Here is a 13928-nt window from a genome sequence, read left to right on the forward strand (position 1 = left end):
CAACTGAAAATGCCGCTCTGGTCTTACTCGACCCGAATGTTGGTCGTTTTCTCTGGGATTTGGTGGGGTTGGAGAATGACAAAGTGATTCGAATGAACTAGGTTTGAACTCCTTATATAGCCGAAACCCTTGTAATTCGAATCAACTTGATTCGAATTATTTAGTGGAACGAAATTCAATTAATTTGAATCAACTTGATTCGAACCTTTCTCTTGTGCACTTCTCCATCTAATTCGAATTAATATCACTCGAACAAGCCTTTCATAATTCGAATTTATTTGTTTCGAATTACTAGGGTGGATTGCATGCTTAATTCGTTTTGTATTGATTCGAATTAGCTTATATTGTTTTTGAGAGTAGTTCGAATTGACTCAATTCGAATTACATGTAAATTTAATTCGAATCTTATTGATTCGAATTATATATAAATTGGTCCTGGTGGATTCAGGTATGGAAGTTTGATTTGGCTGATTTGGGTTATATTGAGCTCTCCTTGGCTCATTTGGGTTTTTTACCCTAAACTTTTTATAAATGACATAAGAAATTTTTAAAAAATTTCGGTGTCAAAATTAAGAAACTTTATATATCATGGTTAAAAAGTTTGATATTATTTTTCTCATAAATTCTACACAATTCAAAACTCTCCTTCTTCATTTTCCTCCTCCTCCTCTTCTTCTTATTCTTTCACATTATTATAGTTCTTCTTATTTCACTCTTAACAAAAATGTGTGCTACAGTTAAAAAATTTCAGTGTGAAAATTAAGAAATTTTCTGTGTCACGATTAAAAATTTTCGATGCTATTTTTTAATAAATTCTGCAAACTATTTTTCGTCCTCCTTTTCTTTTTCTTATTCTTCTTCTTGTTTTAAATTTTCATAATTTTTCTTATTTCACTCTCTTAACAAGAATTTGTATTACGATAGAAATTTCGGTGTTAAAATTAATAAAATCTCTGTGTTACGAATAAAAAATTTCGGTACTATTTCTGTGATAAGTTCTACACAATTCAAAACTCTCCTCATCTTTTTTTTTCTTCTTCATCACCATTTTCTTTTTATTTTTTTTTCTTCTTTATATTTTTCTTCTTGTTTTACATTCTCATCATTCTTTTTATTTTATCTTCTTAACAAGAATAAAAAAAAGTCAAACAAAAAAATAATGAAAAATTGCAATAACCACTAGCAAGAGGAGAATGAAGAGAAATTAAAAAAAAAAGCAACAACAACAATAAAAGAATGATAATAAGAAGAAAATGCGCAAAGAAGAATCAAGAATGCGAAGAAGAAGAACTATGTGATTCACGTTTGTATGAATGGTTTTTGTTGCGCCAACTTAATTGGACTTGGTTGATAAAAATATTTGAATATATAAAGAGACCAATTTAGATTTTGTTAAATTGTGTTATATTGTGTTGATTTTTATTCAATTATATGAGATTAAATTATGGTTTGTGTTAATATTTTTTATTATTTTTTTAAAATATCTATAAATACTCCCACGTATTTGCTTTTTTCGCAAATACAATTACATGAAGACTTGTGACATAAATAAGACGAGGACACTGGCATTTTTTTAAACAGAAATGGGGTGCGATCCGCCTACGGTATCTGTTGTCATCCCTAAATAATCCATATGATAAATATAAAAGAGAATTAATTTTACTAATGTAGTATTACATAATTTGATATATAGGTAAAACTGCTTTAATAATGTATGAGCTAACTATTAGATCAATCAAATTTGATTTTGCATAAATTAAGTTGAGCTGATCTAGTGGTTAGCTTACTAATCCACTTAAACAAGTGTCGAGATTTAAATTTCACTTTATGCATGCAAGAATCCATTGACTAGAGACAAATTCTTAACCAAAATTTTGATCTGCGATGAATTGATCCTTAGTTTGCCAAATTAAAAATAGAATAAAGTATATTTTTTGTCCTTGAAGTTTGGCAAAAATTTCAAAAATATTCCTAAGTTTTATTTTGTTTCAATTTTGTTCCAAAAGTTTTCGATTTACATCAAATATATCCTCGATGGCTAAATTTTTAAAAAATTAAAGACCAATCTAACAATATTGCATAAAAATTATGCTTAATTTGCTTCTGTTTAGGGTTGTTCTTATAAAATTGTTGTTGAATTAGTCTTAATTTTTTTGAAAAATTAGCCGTCAGAAGTATATTTGATATAATCGAAATTTAATTATGTATCTTTATATTAATAAAAATGGATTTGGATCCTCTAAAATTTAAATTTCACTTTAGAGAATAAAGTGTGATCTTTCACCATTGATTTCATAGGTGGGACCAAGAATAAATATGAAAAAAAATTATTCAAGGGTAAAAGATCACTGTTTACTCTCTAAAGTGAAATTCAAACTTTAGAAGATCCAAATTCAATAAAAATAACTATATTTTATAATAAATTCGTAAATAGTTTAAAAAAAAACAAACATGATCAAACAACCGTGTAAAATAAGGGTATGTCTAAAATGAGTTCAACACTTATGTGCTTATTGAATGTGCCACATTTATATAGACCATTAGATTTTATTAGATTAAAATCAAAGGCTAATATAAAGAGAGTATTGATGGACTCTAATAAGAGATTCATAGTACATAAATAAATGCTTTAAATGACATACTTTAATACATAATACTTTAAATGACAACAGAATCTTTTATTCTTAAATAATAATATAAAATATATAAATACAAAATATAAATATTTTTTATTTATTAAATTAATTATTATACAAATTTTTTATAATATTAAAAATTATATTAAAATAATTTTTAAATTGTAAATAAAAAATATAAAATAATTAAAATTTTATTTTATTTTATTTGATAATAATTAAAATTATATTAAATTTATTATTAATTATTTTTATTAACTATTATTATAATATAATTTTTTAAAAAAATATTTTAAAATATTCACGTATATATAGATTATATATCTACTGTGTCTATATATCATGTATATAATATTTTAAATAAATATTTTATTATGTATAAGTTAATAGTAATAGTTAGTTATTACTTATTCCTTATTTTTTTAACCCCATTTTAGATACTTTCTATATCGATATGTCAGTTTAATTGATCCTTAAATCCTGTTTGTTTTTTTCAACATATTTCACTGTGAGAGTTGATTTGGATAGTGTGCTGAAGAAAAATGAAATAAAAAAATCTTTAAAAATATTTCATCATATTTATTTTTTTCTATAATAATTTATTTATTTGATACGAATTTAATTCCTATATATTGATAAGAGTAAATATTTTTTATATATACATTACGTGTTATAAATATAATTACGTATATATATATTATATATACGTATATATATATATATATATATATTTTAAATATTATATTTTAAAAATATTTTATAAAAAATTATATTATATATAATATCTTTAATAAAAAATAGTTAGTTAATAAATTTTTTTACTATAATAATCTAATTATTTGTCAAGTAATATAAAATAAAATTTTAATTATTTTATATTTTTATGTTAATTTAAATATTATTTTAATATAATTTTTAATATTATAAAAAATTGTATAATTAATTTTTAATAAATAAAAAATATTTAGATATTTGTATTTATATTTTTATAAATTATTTAAGAATAAAAGATTCTGTTGTTATTTAAAGTATTTTGTATTAAAGTATTGTTATTTAAAGTATTTATTTATGTACTATGATATTTTGTATTTATTAAAACTCATCAATGCTCTTCTTTTATATTAACCTTTGATTTTAATCTAAACAAATCTAATGGTCTATATAAATATGGCACATTTAATAAGTACATAAGTGTTGAGCTCATTTTAGACATACCCGTAAAATAACTACTAGGATACCAAAATAAAACTCTTCTTATTTTATTATTTTTTAAAAAAGTAAACGATTTTAAGAAGTAGAAAGTTTACACTTTTTCAAGTATACATCAAACTCTGCAAGGCGTAGCAATTACTAGTGAGCTCCGATTCCAAAGCACACAGAAATTTAGGCTCAATTACTCTTCCACAAAATCATAAATCCTAGCACAATAGCGTTGATTAAATGGGATGTGATTTAGACTCCAAAAAAGTTAAGTGGATTAAGAGTGGTGATGCTGTATGTAATTAGAAATACAATATTTTTATTCAAATGGTGATGATATTTAAAAAAAAAAGTGTCTATTATGAAAGAAAATAGTATATTTTTATAATAGTTTGAATTTTAATATTATGTTGTCAATTTAAATATTATAAAAGAGTTCATAGAAAGATTATTTGTCAGTTACAGTTTAAAGATTAAAATATGAGATATAAAATAATTGTTGAGTTGTCTACAAAGGTAGATGATGAAAAAAAATAAAAAATAGTTTTTTGATATTCTTTTTTATTTCAAATCAAAGAGGATCTCTCATAGGAAATTGTAGATTTTGGAATAGATTAGAGTAGATTTAGAATTTTTCAATAAAAACGAAAGCTATACTAATGGGATTAATTAGTGGATGAGTTATCAGTTACATGATACTTTAAGACTTGTAAACTAGAAAATAATAGATAAGATAGAATTGTATAAAAATTTGACAGGAAATGAATTTTTTTTATTAATTCTTTTGTATAGGTGTTGTAGTCGGAGACGCTTTAGAAGGATGTCACAAGTTATAGCTTCACCAAAATTATATAGAAAGAATTAGTTCCACCAAAAATTGAGTTATTTATTTGGTTTATTTTAATAGAAAAAGTGAATATTTAAAAAAATTGTTTAAGTTGAGAATTATTTATCAAGGTGATAACATATGTATATTATATAAAAAAATGTTAAATATATTCATAACTTATTTGTTGGTTGTGATTTTACTTTAACAAATTTGGTGTGCATAGTTATCTAATTTTAAAAAATTGTGGCCTATTTTAGCCTTTTGAGTTTGCTAAAAAAATATTTTAAAAATTAGACATGTATCTTTAATAGAAAAAAAGAACATAACAAATAATTTATATATTCTTTTCAATTATTTAAAATATTGACTAAAAAATAATGAGCAGATCTTTCACAACAAAAAACTATATGTAACAGAAATTTTTCATACTTTATCGATCAATTAAAAAGCGTGGAACAATGTGAATTCTTTTGTTATTCATAGCAATACCAGAGATAATATTAAAGATAATTTATAATTTATTTTATATTTGTATTAGTTTTGTGTGTTTTTGTTCTTTTTCCTTCTATTTTATTGTGTTTAAAAAAACAACCGTGTAAAATGAATACTCTGGCACCAAAATAAAACTCTTCTTATTTTATTATTTTTTTTAAAAGGTAAACGATTTTAAGAAGAAGAAAGATGGTGTTAGAAGATTCACAAGTTTACACTTTTCTAAGTGTACAATAAACTCTGCACGGCGTAGCAGTTACCCCGTACCAGTGAGCTCCAATTCCAAACTACACCTAGAAATTTATGCTCGATTACCCTCCCACAAAATCCTAAACCCTAGCACAATAGCCATGGATCTGGAGGATCAGGACCTTTTGTTGGAAGATGATGAGGTGGAACAAGACTACACCTACTTTCTTCGTCAATATTTGGAAGAGGAAGACCGCCTCGAAGATGACGATGGTGATGGTGTTGTTCACTTAGCTGAACCATCTTTGCACACATATCTCGGTGGTACGGTTTTTTTTTTTTATACGTTAGTTTTCTATGAAGAGAAATGCATTTCTGTTTAACCTAAATAATAATACTTGCATGCCACAGAAATTGAAGACACTCGCCACAGAACTGCTTTCTTGGATGGTGATTCTGTTGTGAACCTTCCCCTGTTTCGCCTTCAAGGTATATCATTATTATCTGTGTTTATGCTGCTTCTGCTCTTCATTGTTGTACACAATCAAGGGAATAGTGGGAATTATTGTGGAATTAGAGTTTTGTACTTTCAGGTTTATCATCATGTTTGCATAATGTTGCATTGTCACTCTGTTATGGGATATTTTAAAGTTTCCACAGGTTTTGGATTCTGTTGGCTTGTTCATCTTTTCCTTTGATCCTATGAAAGTTTTATTGATTATGTTCTTTAAATAACTTTGTGCCCTTATGCAATTTTTAACTTTATGTGAATATCTTTGACTGATTCTGGCAATGTTCAGGAGTTGTACTCTTTCCCGGGGCTACTCTTCCCCTAAGAGTTATTGAACCTCATATGGTGGCTGCTGTTGAGAGAGCTTTAAGTCAGGTCGATGTTCCTTACACCATCGGCGTGGTATGTTAACACCATAGGGTGGCTTCTCATGTTTGATTTGTGTTCGTGATTGTGTTTTAGTCTTTTTCAATGCATGTGTGTTTTCCTTTTAGATTCGAATTCACAGGGATACTGCAAATTGGAGGATGAAATCAGCTAGCATTGGGACAACTGCAGAGGTATTATTACCTGTCAACTGATGTGCTATCTATAATATTTTCTAACAAATAATACATGCTATAGATGTGTTTTTGCCACATATAACCCTTCAGATATAAATTACAGTTCTTGCTAGAGTTGGATATCACTGTCAACATGTATTACTTGCTTAACTCTTTCTTATCTACAGATTCGACAATATGGACGTCTACAGGATGGTTCGTTGAATGTGGTGACTCGCGGACAACAACGATTTCGCCTAAGAAGGTGTTGGAATGATGCAGATGGAGTGGTTAGAAAGATATTAATACTTTTACTGCTTTTCCTCTTTAATTTTTGTCTATTTTGGCATCAACCATGTAACTAGAGGCTGATGACTACCCTTTTGTTCGTTTGGTTGTGATGGTTCTTCTTAGCCTTATGGAGAGATTGAAATTATTGAGGAAGGTCTACCATTGAAAACACCAAGGGATGTGTTTGGGGAATTAGGATCATCATCGGCCAGGAGCAGTGGTGATAAAGTCACAGGGAAGTCATATCAGGAAATTAGATCAAATCTAAATGAAGCTGAAGCAAAGGATTCAAGAATCGCTAGCTGTTCAACTTCCGGAAATCAGTCAGGCATAGGAGAAGAGCTTAATGACTCTTTTGAAAATAGATATGCCTACCCATCAAATAAAATATCAACGGCATTCTGGCCTCACTGGGTATATCGTATGTTTGACTCCCATTCGCTTGCACAAAGGGCTGCAGGTATTTTGCTATGTTTCATGCTGAGTGTATTTCATTGTTTTTTCTTCCTTTTTTTTTTTTATCAATATCACTATTGTTCTGAATTACATCTTGATTTTCTTTTCTGGCTGGTTCGGTATTTTTGAATTCAAATAGGGACTTCAGTGGAAAATTCATGAAGATGTCATCGTGTGTGTCTATAATTTACCCAAATAGTTTTGCATAACCCATGTGTTAGTAATATATTGATATATGGTTTTATCCATATATTGGTTTATTCTTTGTTGACATAAATTAGATGCTATATCTCGTTATTTGTTGTTGGTTTTTTCATGAAAACCTTGGTACTGAATATTGAATTCAAACCTAAGTGTGTAAGTGATGTGTCAGTCTCAGAGTAACAACTAATGGTTGTTTTGATCATCTGTAGATATGTGGAGGAAGATAATTGGGGTGCCTAGCATGGATAATCTCGTTAAGAAGCCTGATATTTTATCATTTTATATTGCTAGTAAAATACCTGTGTCTGAATCTACAAGGCAGGAGCTTTTGGACATCAATGGCATTGCATATAGATTGCGCAAGGAAATTGAATTACTAGAGAGTATTGATATTATCCGATGTAAAAGCTGCCAGGTATAATTGTTACCTCACCATAGCTCTACAATGTTGCACATCATATTGCCCCGTTTAAATATAGATTGCGAGAATTTCCCTTATTTAACATCTTAAAATCTGCAGACTATAATTGCAAAACGAAGTGATATGTTGGTGATGTCAAGTGAGGGCCCTGTTGGTGCTTATGTGAACCCAGGTGGTTATGTACATGAAATAATGACTCTTCACAAGGCAAATGGCTTAGACCTCGTCGGGCCACCGGCTACAGAATATAGTTGGTTTCCTGGGTGAGTTTTGTCCACTTTCATGTTAGTAACTTCAATTTTCAAGTTCCATGTTATTGATCCATTAACAAGAGGCTAATAATGTACACACGCCCATGGTCTACGGATAAGATAATTGCTAGCAGTCATGCATGTTTGCCGCACAAAAATGAGGGGGAAAATAGAGAAGAAAAAAGAGCTGCTAACATGTTAATGTGCTACTCTTTGCAGGTATGCATGGACGATCACTCGTTGTGCCTCATGCAGAACTCAAATGGGGTGGCTTTTTACAGCCACCACCAAGAAACTGAAACCTAGGTCGTTTTGGGGGATACGAAGTTGTCAAGTTGCATAAGAAATGGGCCAAAACCTTCAATCTTGTTTATGCAATATGGCCATACAGTTTATAAGTTTGATATATGTATATGACAGCACTTATGGTGAGTGTGTGTATCTTATGCCATGTTTATCTAGAATTCTAGTTTTAGTTATATAGTTTGGAATTAACAGCACGGTTAGGGTAAAATTATAAGTATCAACTTCTTGCAACTCTTGTTTGCAATTTGTTTTCATTATTAATATATTGTATTCCAAACAAACAGCATATGCTGATGCCAAAAAGAAAAAAAAAAAAAGAACAAAAAAAAAGAAGCCTCATTCAGCATAAATTGTAATACAGATAATACAGATGGTAATCCTTAACAAAGGGCAACAATTTGAAAGAATTAGCAAACTTCTCTGACAACTGGTTGAAGAATTTAAGTTCCTATGGCGATGCCTTATACAACAATCTATCTTAGCAATAAAATGAATCTGTTCCTAACAAGTATCTCATAACTGGAAAACCGCAGAAAGCACACTACTAATATGTTCTGCTTGGTATAGTTCATGAATCTGCCACAAGCTTTGGTCTAAATCATAGTTTGTAGCCTTTGAAACTAAACTAAACAAAACATGATATAATATGGTTCAAAAATCTCAACGGTAGTTTCTGTAGCCTGGGCTGTACATGCAACTTTCTGCATATTTGACAAGATCCTTAGGTCGAGGTAGATGAGAAGCAAGACCTGTTTTACCAAACACAGCATAAAAGATAAAAGTATTGAACATGAAGAGAAAATAGAGCAGAGTTGTCTGAAACTCAAAAACATTTCATGAAACTAACCAAGTTCATATGCCTTGGCTGCCACGTTAGCAGCAATATGTGCTGATATCTTTCTGATATTTGAGAATGGAGGGTAAATCAGTCCTTTATCATAGTTCTCCTGTGACACTTGTGCTGCCAAAGCTTCAGCTGTTGCATAAGAAGAAACCGTTAGTGACTTCTTGGTTCTACCTTCTTGGAATTTAGATTGAATTGATTTTAGTGTATTTAATCTCTCTTAGTTTGGGTGAACTCACAGGCTGCCAAGAGCATCTCATCGCGGACGCGGATTGCACCGGAGATGATCAAACCCAAGCCAAAACCAGGGAATATGTAAGCATTGTTGGCCTGAACAGAATTGCAGGAAGCGCAAAAAAAAAACGAAAAAATAAATATATAAAGGTCAGCCACTGAGATGTTTATATTGAATAACAAAATGTGTAGGTAGCAAAGGTCAAATGAAACCTGTCCAGGAACAAAGACTTTTCCTTCATATTCAACAGGATCAAATGGGCTACCACTAGCAAAGATTGCTTGACCCTGCAAATTAAATTAAGATAAACAACATTAACATATAATGATGTGTGTAATCTATTCTGAATTTCTGAGGCTAATTATATAAGCAGTTAGTTACCTTGCTCCATGTATAAGCTTCTTCAGCAGTGCACTCAGATTGAGATGTTGGATTGGAGAGAGCAAGAATGAGCGGTTTCTACAAAAATCATACACTATTAGAGATATAAGCATGTACATATCAGGAAGAAAAAGTAGTATTAGAGAAAGAGAGGAAGAACCTTATTCAATGATGCCATGGCTTCAATCACTTCTTTGGTAAATGTCTTCCCTACTCCAGATGATCCAATCAATACTGTTGGCTTGATTGCCTGATGGAATCAAATGTATGTAAGAAAATTATTTATTCTCTTAACAAATAAAGTATACACTAATTTTTCCCCCTTCCTTGTTTAGGAATTAGGAAATATAATAAGGTGAGTCACCTTGATAGCATCAACAAGCTCCTTTACAGGTTCATGCTCATGTGCCCAAGGCTTTTTGAAGTGCTGAAGCGATCCGAGGCGAGAGCTAACAATAAGACCCTGGAAAAAGAACATGTTATTTTTGAGAGCTTTGACGAAAAGAAGATCTTGCGATCCAAGAAAAGTCATGCTTTCTTGTTTTCCAAGAAACTCAAGCTTCATGGTCTATACCTTGGAGTCGACAAGCCAAATTTTCTGGCGGGTTTCTTCCACTGAAGCTTTTGTCTGTCCAATAAGATAGTGTATATAAATTTCATAAAATATAATGCCATGAAATGAAGAATACAACTCTATCAGATTTTTTTTACCTGTTTTGATATCTCAAGTGCTATCAACTCTGCAATACCAGTTCCAGCCTTCATCAACCAAAATTAAAGTAAGAAAGGATCATTGATATCATTTCATTTTATTTCATAGACATTGTATATTCATGCATTCTCATAAAGTTATATATTTCTAAGGTGAAATGAATAGAGCCTCAAGGGAAGGTATAAAAGTTTACACTTATAATAATACATACTAAATCTTTTTTTCCCTTCTGAAACAGTAACATGACTTTGTGAAAGATAGAAATAATGAAACAAATTTCCCCAAGACACTAACCTCTCCAGCACCCAAAAATAAGAAGGTATGGTCAGCTAAGGTTCCCCTAACTAATTTTAAGGAAGCAAGCAATCCTGCTAATACCACAGATGCTGTACCCTGAAAATAAACCAAAGAAGATTAGTCATTAAGTAACCTCAAATTAGAATAAGCAACTGCATTAACATTTGCTACCTGAATATCATCATTGAAAACAAGATGAGATGAACTGTATTTTGCAAGCAGATCGAACGCGTTATGATTTGCGAAGTCTTCAAACTGAAGAAGAACAAGGAAAATCAGGAAAACATTTGAAAAGAATCCAGAGATTGGAGTGTTGAATCTGATATGTTACTTACCTGAATAAGAACTTTCTCCCCATAGTTCTGCTTAACAGCACGCATGAACTCATCTAGAAGCTCAGCATATTCCTATATCACAATGAACAAAAAATTATGTCAACACTAGAAATTTCACACACAACAAAGAAAAAAGAAAAAGGATGAATCTGCATTCATTCAAGATCAAACCTTCCCAGTTGCGCGCTTTTGTCTGAGACCAATGTAAAACTCATCATTCAACAACTTCTCATTGTTTGTGCCAACATCAATGGTTATAGGCAAGCACTGAAACCATAGAATCCAGATTACAATCCATCAATTGGTTAATTATGAGCAAAGAGCTAGAAGATCATTCAGTAGTCCTTACTGATGAAGGGCGAACCCCTCCCAATGCAGTATAGAGCGAAAGCTTCCCAACAGGAATCCCCATTCCCTAACATAAACCAAAAGAATTATGTCAACAAACTCATCTGCAAGTGTAATGCTGATTAGATTAAGGTAGAAACCACAATCAGTATCTATTTACCTGGCAGCCAAGATCTCCGAGTCCTAATATACGCTCACCATCAGTGACAACAATAACTTGAATGTTCTTCTCTGGCCAGTTTTTCAGTACTTCAAGGACCTTGCCTCTGCAGAGTTTCAATTCAAACACTTTTAGTATCTTCTTTTCTTTTTCACCTCAAAGGCTAAATTGTGAAAACAAGAACAGTGAATAGAAATAAGAAAGCATACTTCTCTTTCAAACTGATGTATAGACCCTGCGGACGACGGAAAATGCTTCCATATTTCTGGCAGGCTTCTCCCACAGTGGGAGTGTAAACAACAGGAAGCAGTTCCTCAACGTTATCAATCAGAATCTTGTAAAACAGCCTCTCATTCCTCTCCTGAAAAATGGAGTTAGTGAAAGTGTTTCATGTAAAATGATTACAATAAACATGGAGCTTGTTAGGAATTCAGAAAGTACCTGAAGATCCATCATGGCCATGTACCTATGCAGAGGAACTTCATACTGGCGAAGGTTATGCATCAACCTCTTCTCCTGAAGATCCATAATAACAATTGATGTAACTAAATGTGACAGGATTCAATCTAAGATTCTTGGTAAGTAATCACCTGAAGTTCTTGATTGAATACTGCTGGTGGCAAAAGGCCTCGCAGGTAATGAGCATCTCTTTCTCTCTCAGTGAACGCGAGGCCTTTGTTGTAGCGCGGATCGCGCAGCAGAGTGCAGCCACTGTTAAACACAATTGAAAATTAGCACACAATACTCAAATTAAGAGCCTTAGAGAAAAGGTGGATCTTTATGTGAAGATGATATTGCAAACTATTAGATGGTTCAGTCAATAATATTCAGTTAAACATTTCAAATCATCTAACAGTTGAAGAAGACTTCATGGAATAGGTTCATGTGAATAAAGATATGATCCATTTTTGATCTTATATATATAACAAGATGAGGTAGAGATAGAGTAATGCAGCATAAATCCAAAGAATGAAGAGAGACAAGACAAGTTACTAAGTTATGATGTTTTGTCTTATGTATTTCACCTTGAGACAGAGAAGGACCAAGGGGTGATAAGCTGATCCTCCGTGGCTCTGTCTTCACCATACAAGTCTCTAACACCACCACCACCACCACCAGCAGAAGCTTCAACACCACCGTTCATGAATGTGCTTGACATCACTGCTAACAACTTTCTCACTCCCAACACCACCCTCTACACAAGATTATGAACAAGTAACAGTAAGAATAAGAAACACAAGAGACCAGAATGTTACGTTTGTTGTTGTTCCTTAAAACGAGGTATGTGGTGTTCTTATATAGATAGATATTACGGTGTTCCTCTTTGCTTGGTTTGGTAGTGTATGAGGTGGAAAAAGAAGAATAAAAAATGGGAGTTAGATTTCAACGTGATTGGTAGAATAGAGGAGCAGCACGTGTTGTCAAATAATATTCGTAACAGTTTCATTCTCATTGCATTAATTTTAAGAAAAGGGGAATAGAAATAGAAATGATTACCGTGGTAGTTGGTTCCAGAACACTGTATCTATTGAGGGAGATCATGGTGACGGTGTTATTGGTAAAAGAAAAAGAAAAAGAAAAAGAAAAGAAGGGAAGGAGGGAAGGTATGTAGATTCTCCGCGTATTATGAAAGTCAATAACTCAATATTCAACTGCCAACTGCCTCCCATGGCTTCCTTTCTTTCTCGATTCATTTGGGGATTCAATGGGACGGGACCCATCATCAATTCGTCATTTGACTTTTGCCCAATTTGACGAGGGTAAAAATTCTTACTTGTCTAATTATTTAATAATTTTTAATTATTAATTTTATATAAATATAATTATACGTAAATTTTTTTTTTTTTTAATTAAAGGGAGCTCAACACAACAGGTGGAGCACTGGAATGTGGTATAAAGACCAAGACTAAACTAGAAACCAAACAACCCCTAATCGATTTCGGTCAGGTTATCAACAACTAAAGGACTCCCCACCAATCCATTCCTCAGCAAACTCAAACGACTTGTTTATAATTTCTGGCACACCTAAGGCTTGATTTCGAAACAGTCTGCTATTCCTTTCTAACCAGATTGTCCAGACAACAGCAAAGAACCCAATGAACCACCGCTTCCTATCCACCTTCCTTGCTACTGATGTCGTCCAGCTTTTAAAGTGGTCCTTTAGAGTACCTGGCAAACACCAACTCCTTCCAAAGGCAAATAGCCAGGCACACCACACCTGCCATGTAATCTCACAACCAAAAAACAAATGAAAGGCAGTTTCCTCAGACTTACAACAAAGCACACAC

The 13928-nt window shown here is 31.7% G+C and overlaps 2 protein-coding genes across 2 annotated transcripts; one reads left to right on the plus strand and one right to left on the minus strand.

Moving 5' to 3' along the window:
* Nucleotides 1-5325: 5325 nt before the first annotated feature.
* LOC130944534 (uncharacterized) lies at nt 5326-8501 on the plus strand. Its single transcript, XM_057872885.1, has 9 exons — nt 5326-5670; nt 5758-5835; nt 6147-6259; nt 6352-6417; nt 6588-6689; nt 6814-7150; nt 7560-7765; nt 7871-8034; nt 8242-8501. Exons 1-9 carry the CDS (start codon nt 5508-5510, stop codon nt 8363-8365), a joined length of 1353 nt encoding a protein of 450 aa, XP_057728868.1. The 5' UTR covers nt 5326-5507; the 3' UTR covers nt 8366-8501.
* Nucleotides 8502-8645: 144 nt separating this feature from the next.
* LOC130944533 (NADP-dependent malic enzyme) lies at nt 8646-13373 on the minus strand. Its single transcript, XM_057872883.1, has 20 exons — nt 13138-13373; nt 12666-12835; nt 12231-12351; nt 12082-12156; nt 11850-12001; nt 11641-11746; nt 11482-11547; nt 11304-11399; nt 11133-11204; nt 10969-11052; nt 10795-10893; nt 10500-10547; nt 10363-10416; nt 10153-10251; nt 9949-10038; nt 9789-9866; nt 9620-9694; nt 9412-9502; nt 9176-9304; nt 8646-9077 (listed from the first exon to the last, which is right to left on the minus strand). The coding sequence occupies exons 1-20, from the start codon at nt 13180-13182 to the stop codon at nt 8989-8991; spliced, it is 1839 nt and encodes a 612-aa protein (XP_057728866.1). The 5' UTR covers nt 13183-13373; the 3' UTR covers nt 8646-8988.
* Between the last annotated feature and the right edge of the window lie 555 nt (nt 13374-13928).

The sequence above is a fragment of the Arachis stenosperma genome, chromosome 8 (assembly GCF_014773155.1).
Source record: "Arachis stenosperma cultivar V10309 chromosome 8, arast.V10309.gnm1.PFL2, whole genome shotgun sequence".
Taxonomy (NCBI): domain Eukaryota; kingdom Viridiplantae; phylum Streptophyta; class Magnoliopsida; order Fabales; family Fabaceae; genus Arachis; species Arachis stenosperma.

Coding starts and splice junctions, on each gene's coding strand:
- LOC130944534 (XM_057872885.1), top strand. CDS start 5,508: ATGGATCTGGAGGATCAGGACCTTTTGTTGGAAGATGATGAGGTGGAA. Junction 6,260..6,351: donor TTCCTTACACCATCGGCGTG/GTATGTTAACAC, acceptor TTTTCCTTTTAG/ATTCGAATTCACAGGGATAC. Junction 8,035..8,241: donor GAATATAGTTGGTTTCCTGG/GTGAGTTTTGTC, acceptor TACTCTTTGCAG/GTATGCATGGACGATCACTC.
- LOC130944533 (XM_057872883.1), bottom strand. CDS start 13,182: ATGATCTCCCTCAATAGATACAGTGTTCTGGAACCAACTACCACG. Junction 12,352..12,665: donor TGGTCCTTCTCTGTCTCAAG/GTGAAATACATA, acceptor TGTGTTTAACAG/TGGCTGCACTCTGCTGCGCG. Junction 10,894..10,968: donor TTTTCAATGATGATATTCAG/GTAGCAAATGTT, acceptor GTTTATTTTCAG/GGTACAGCATCTGTGGTATT.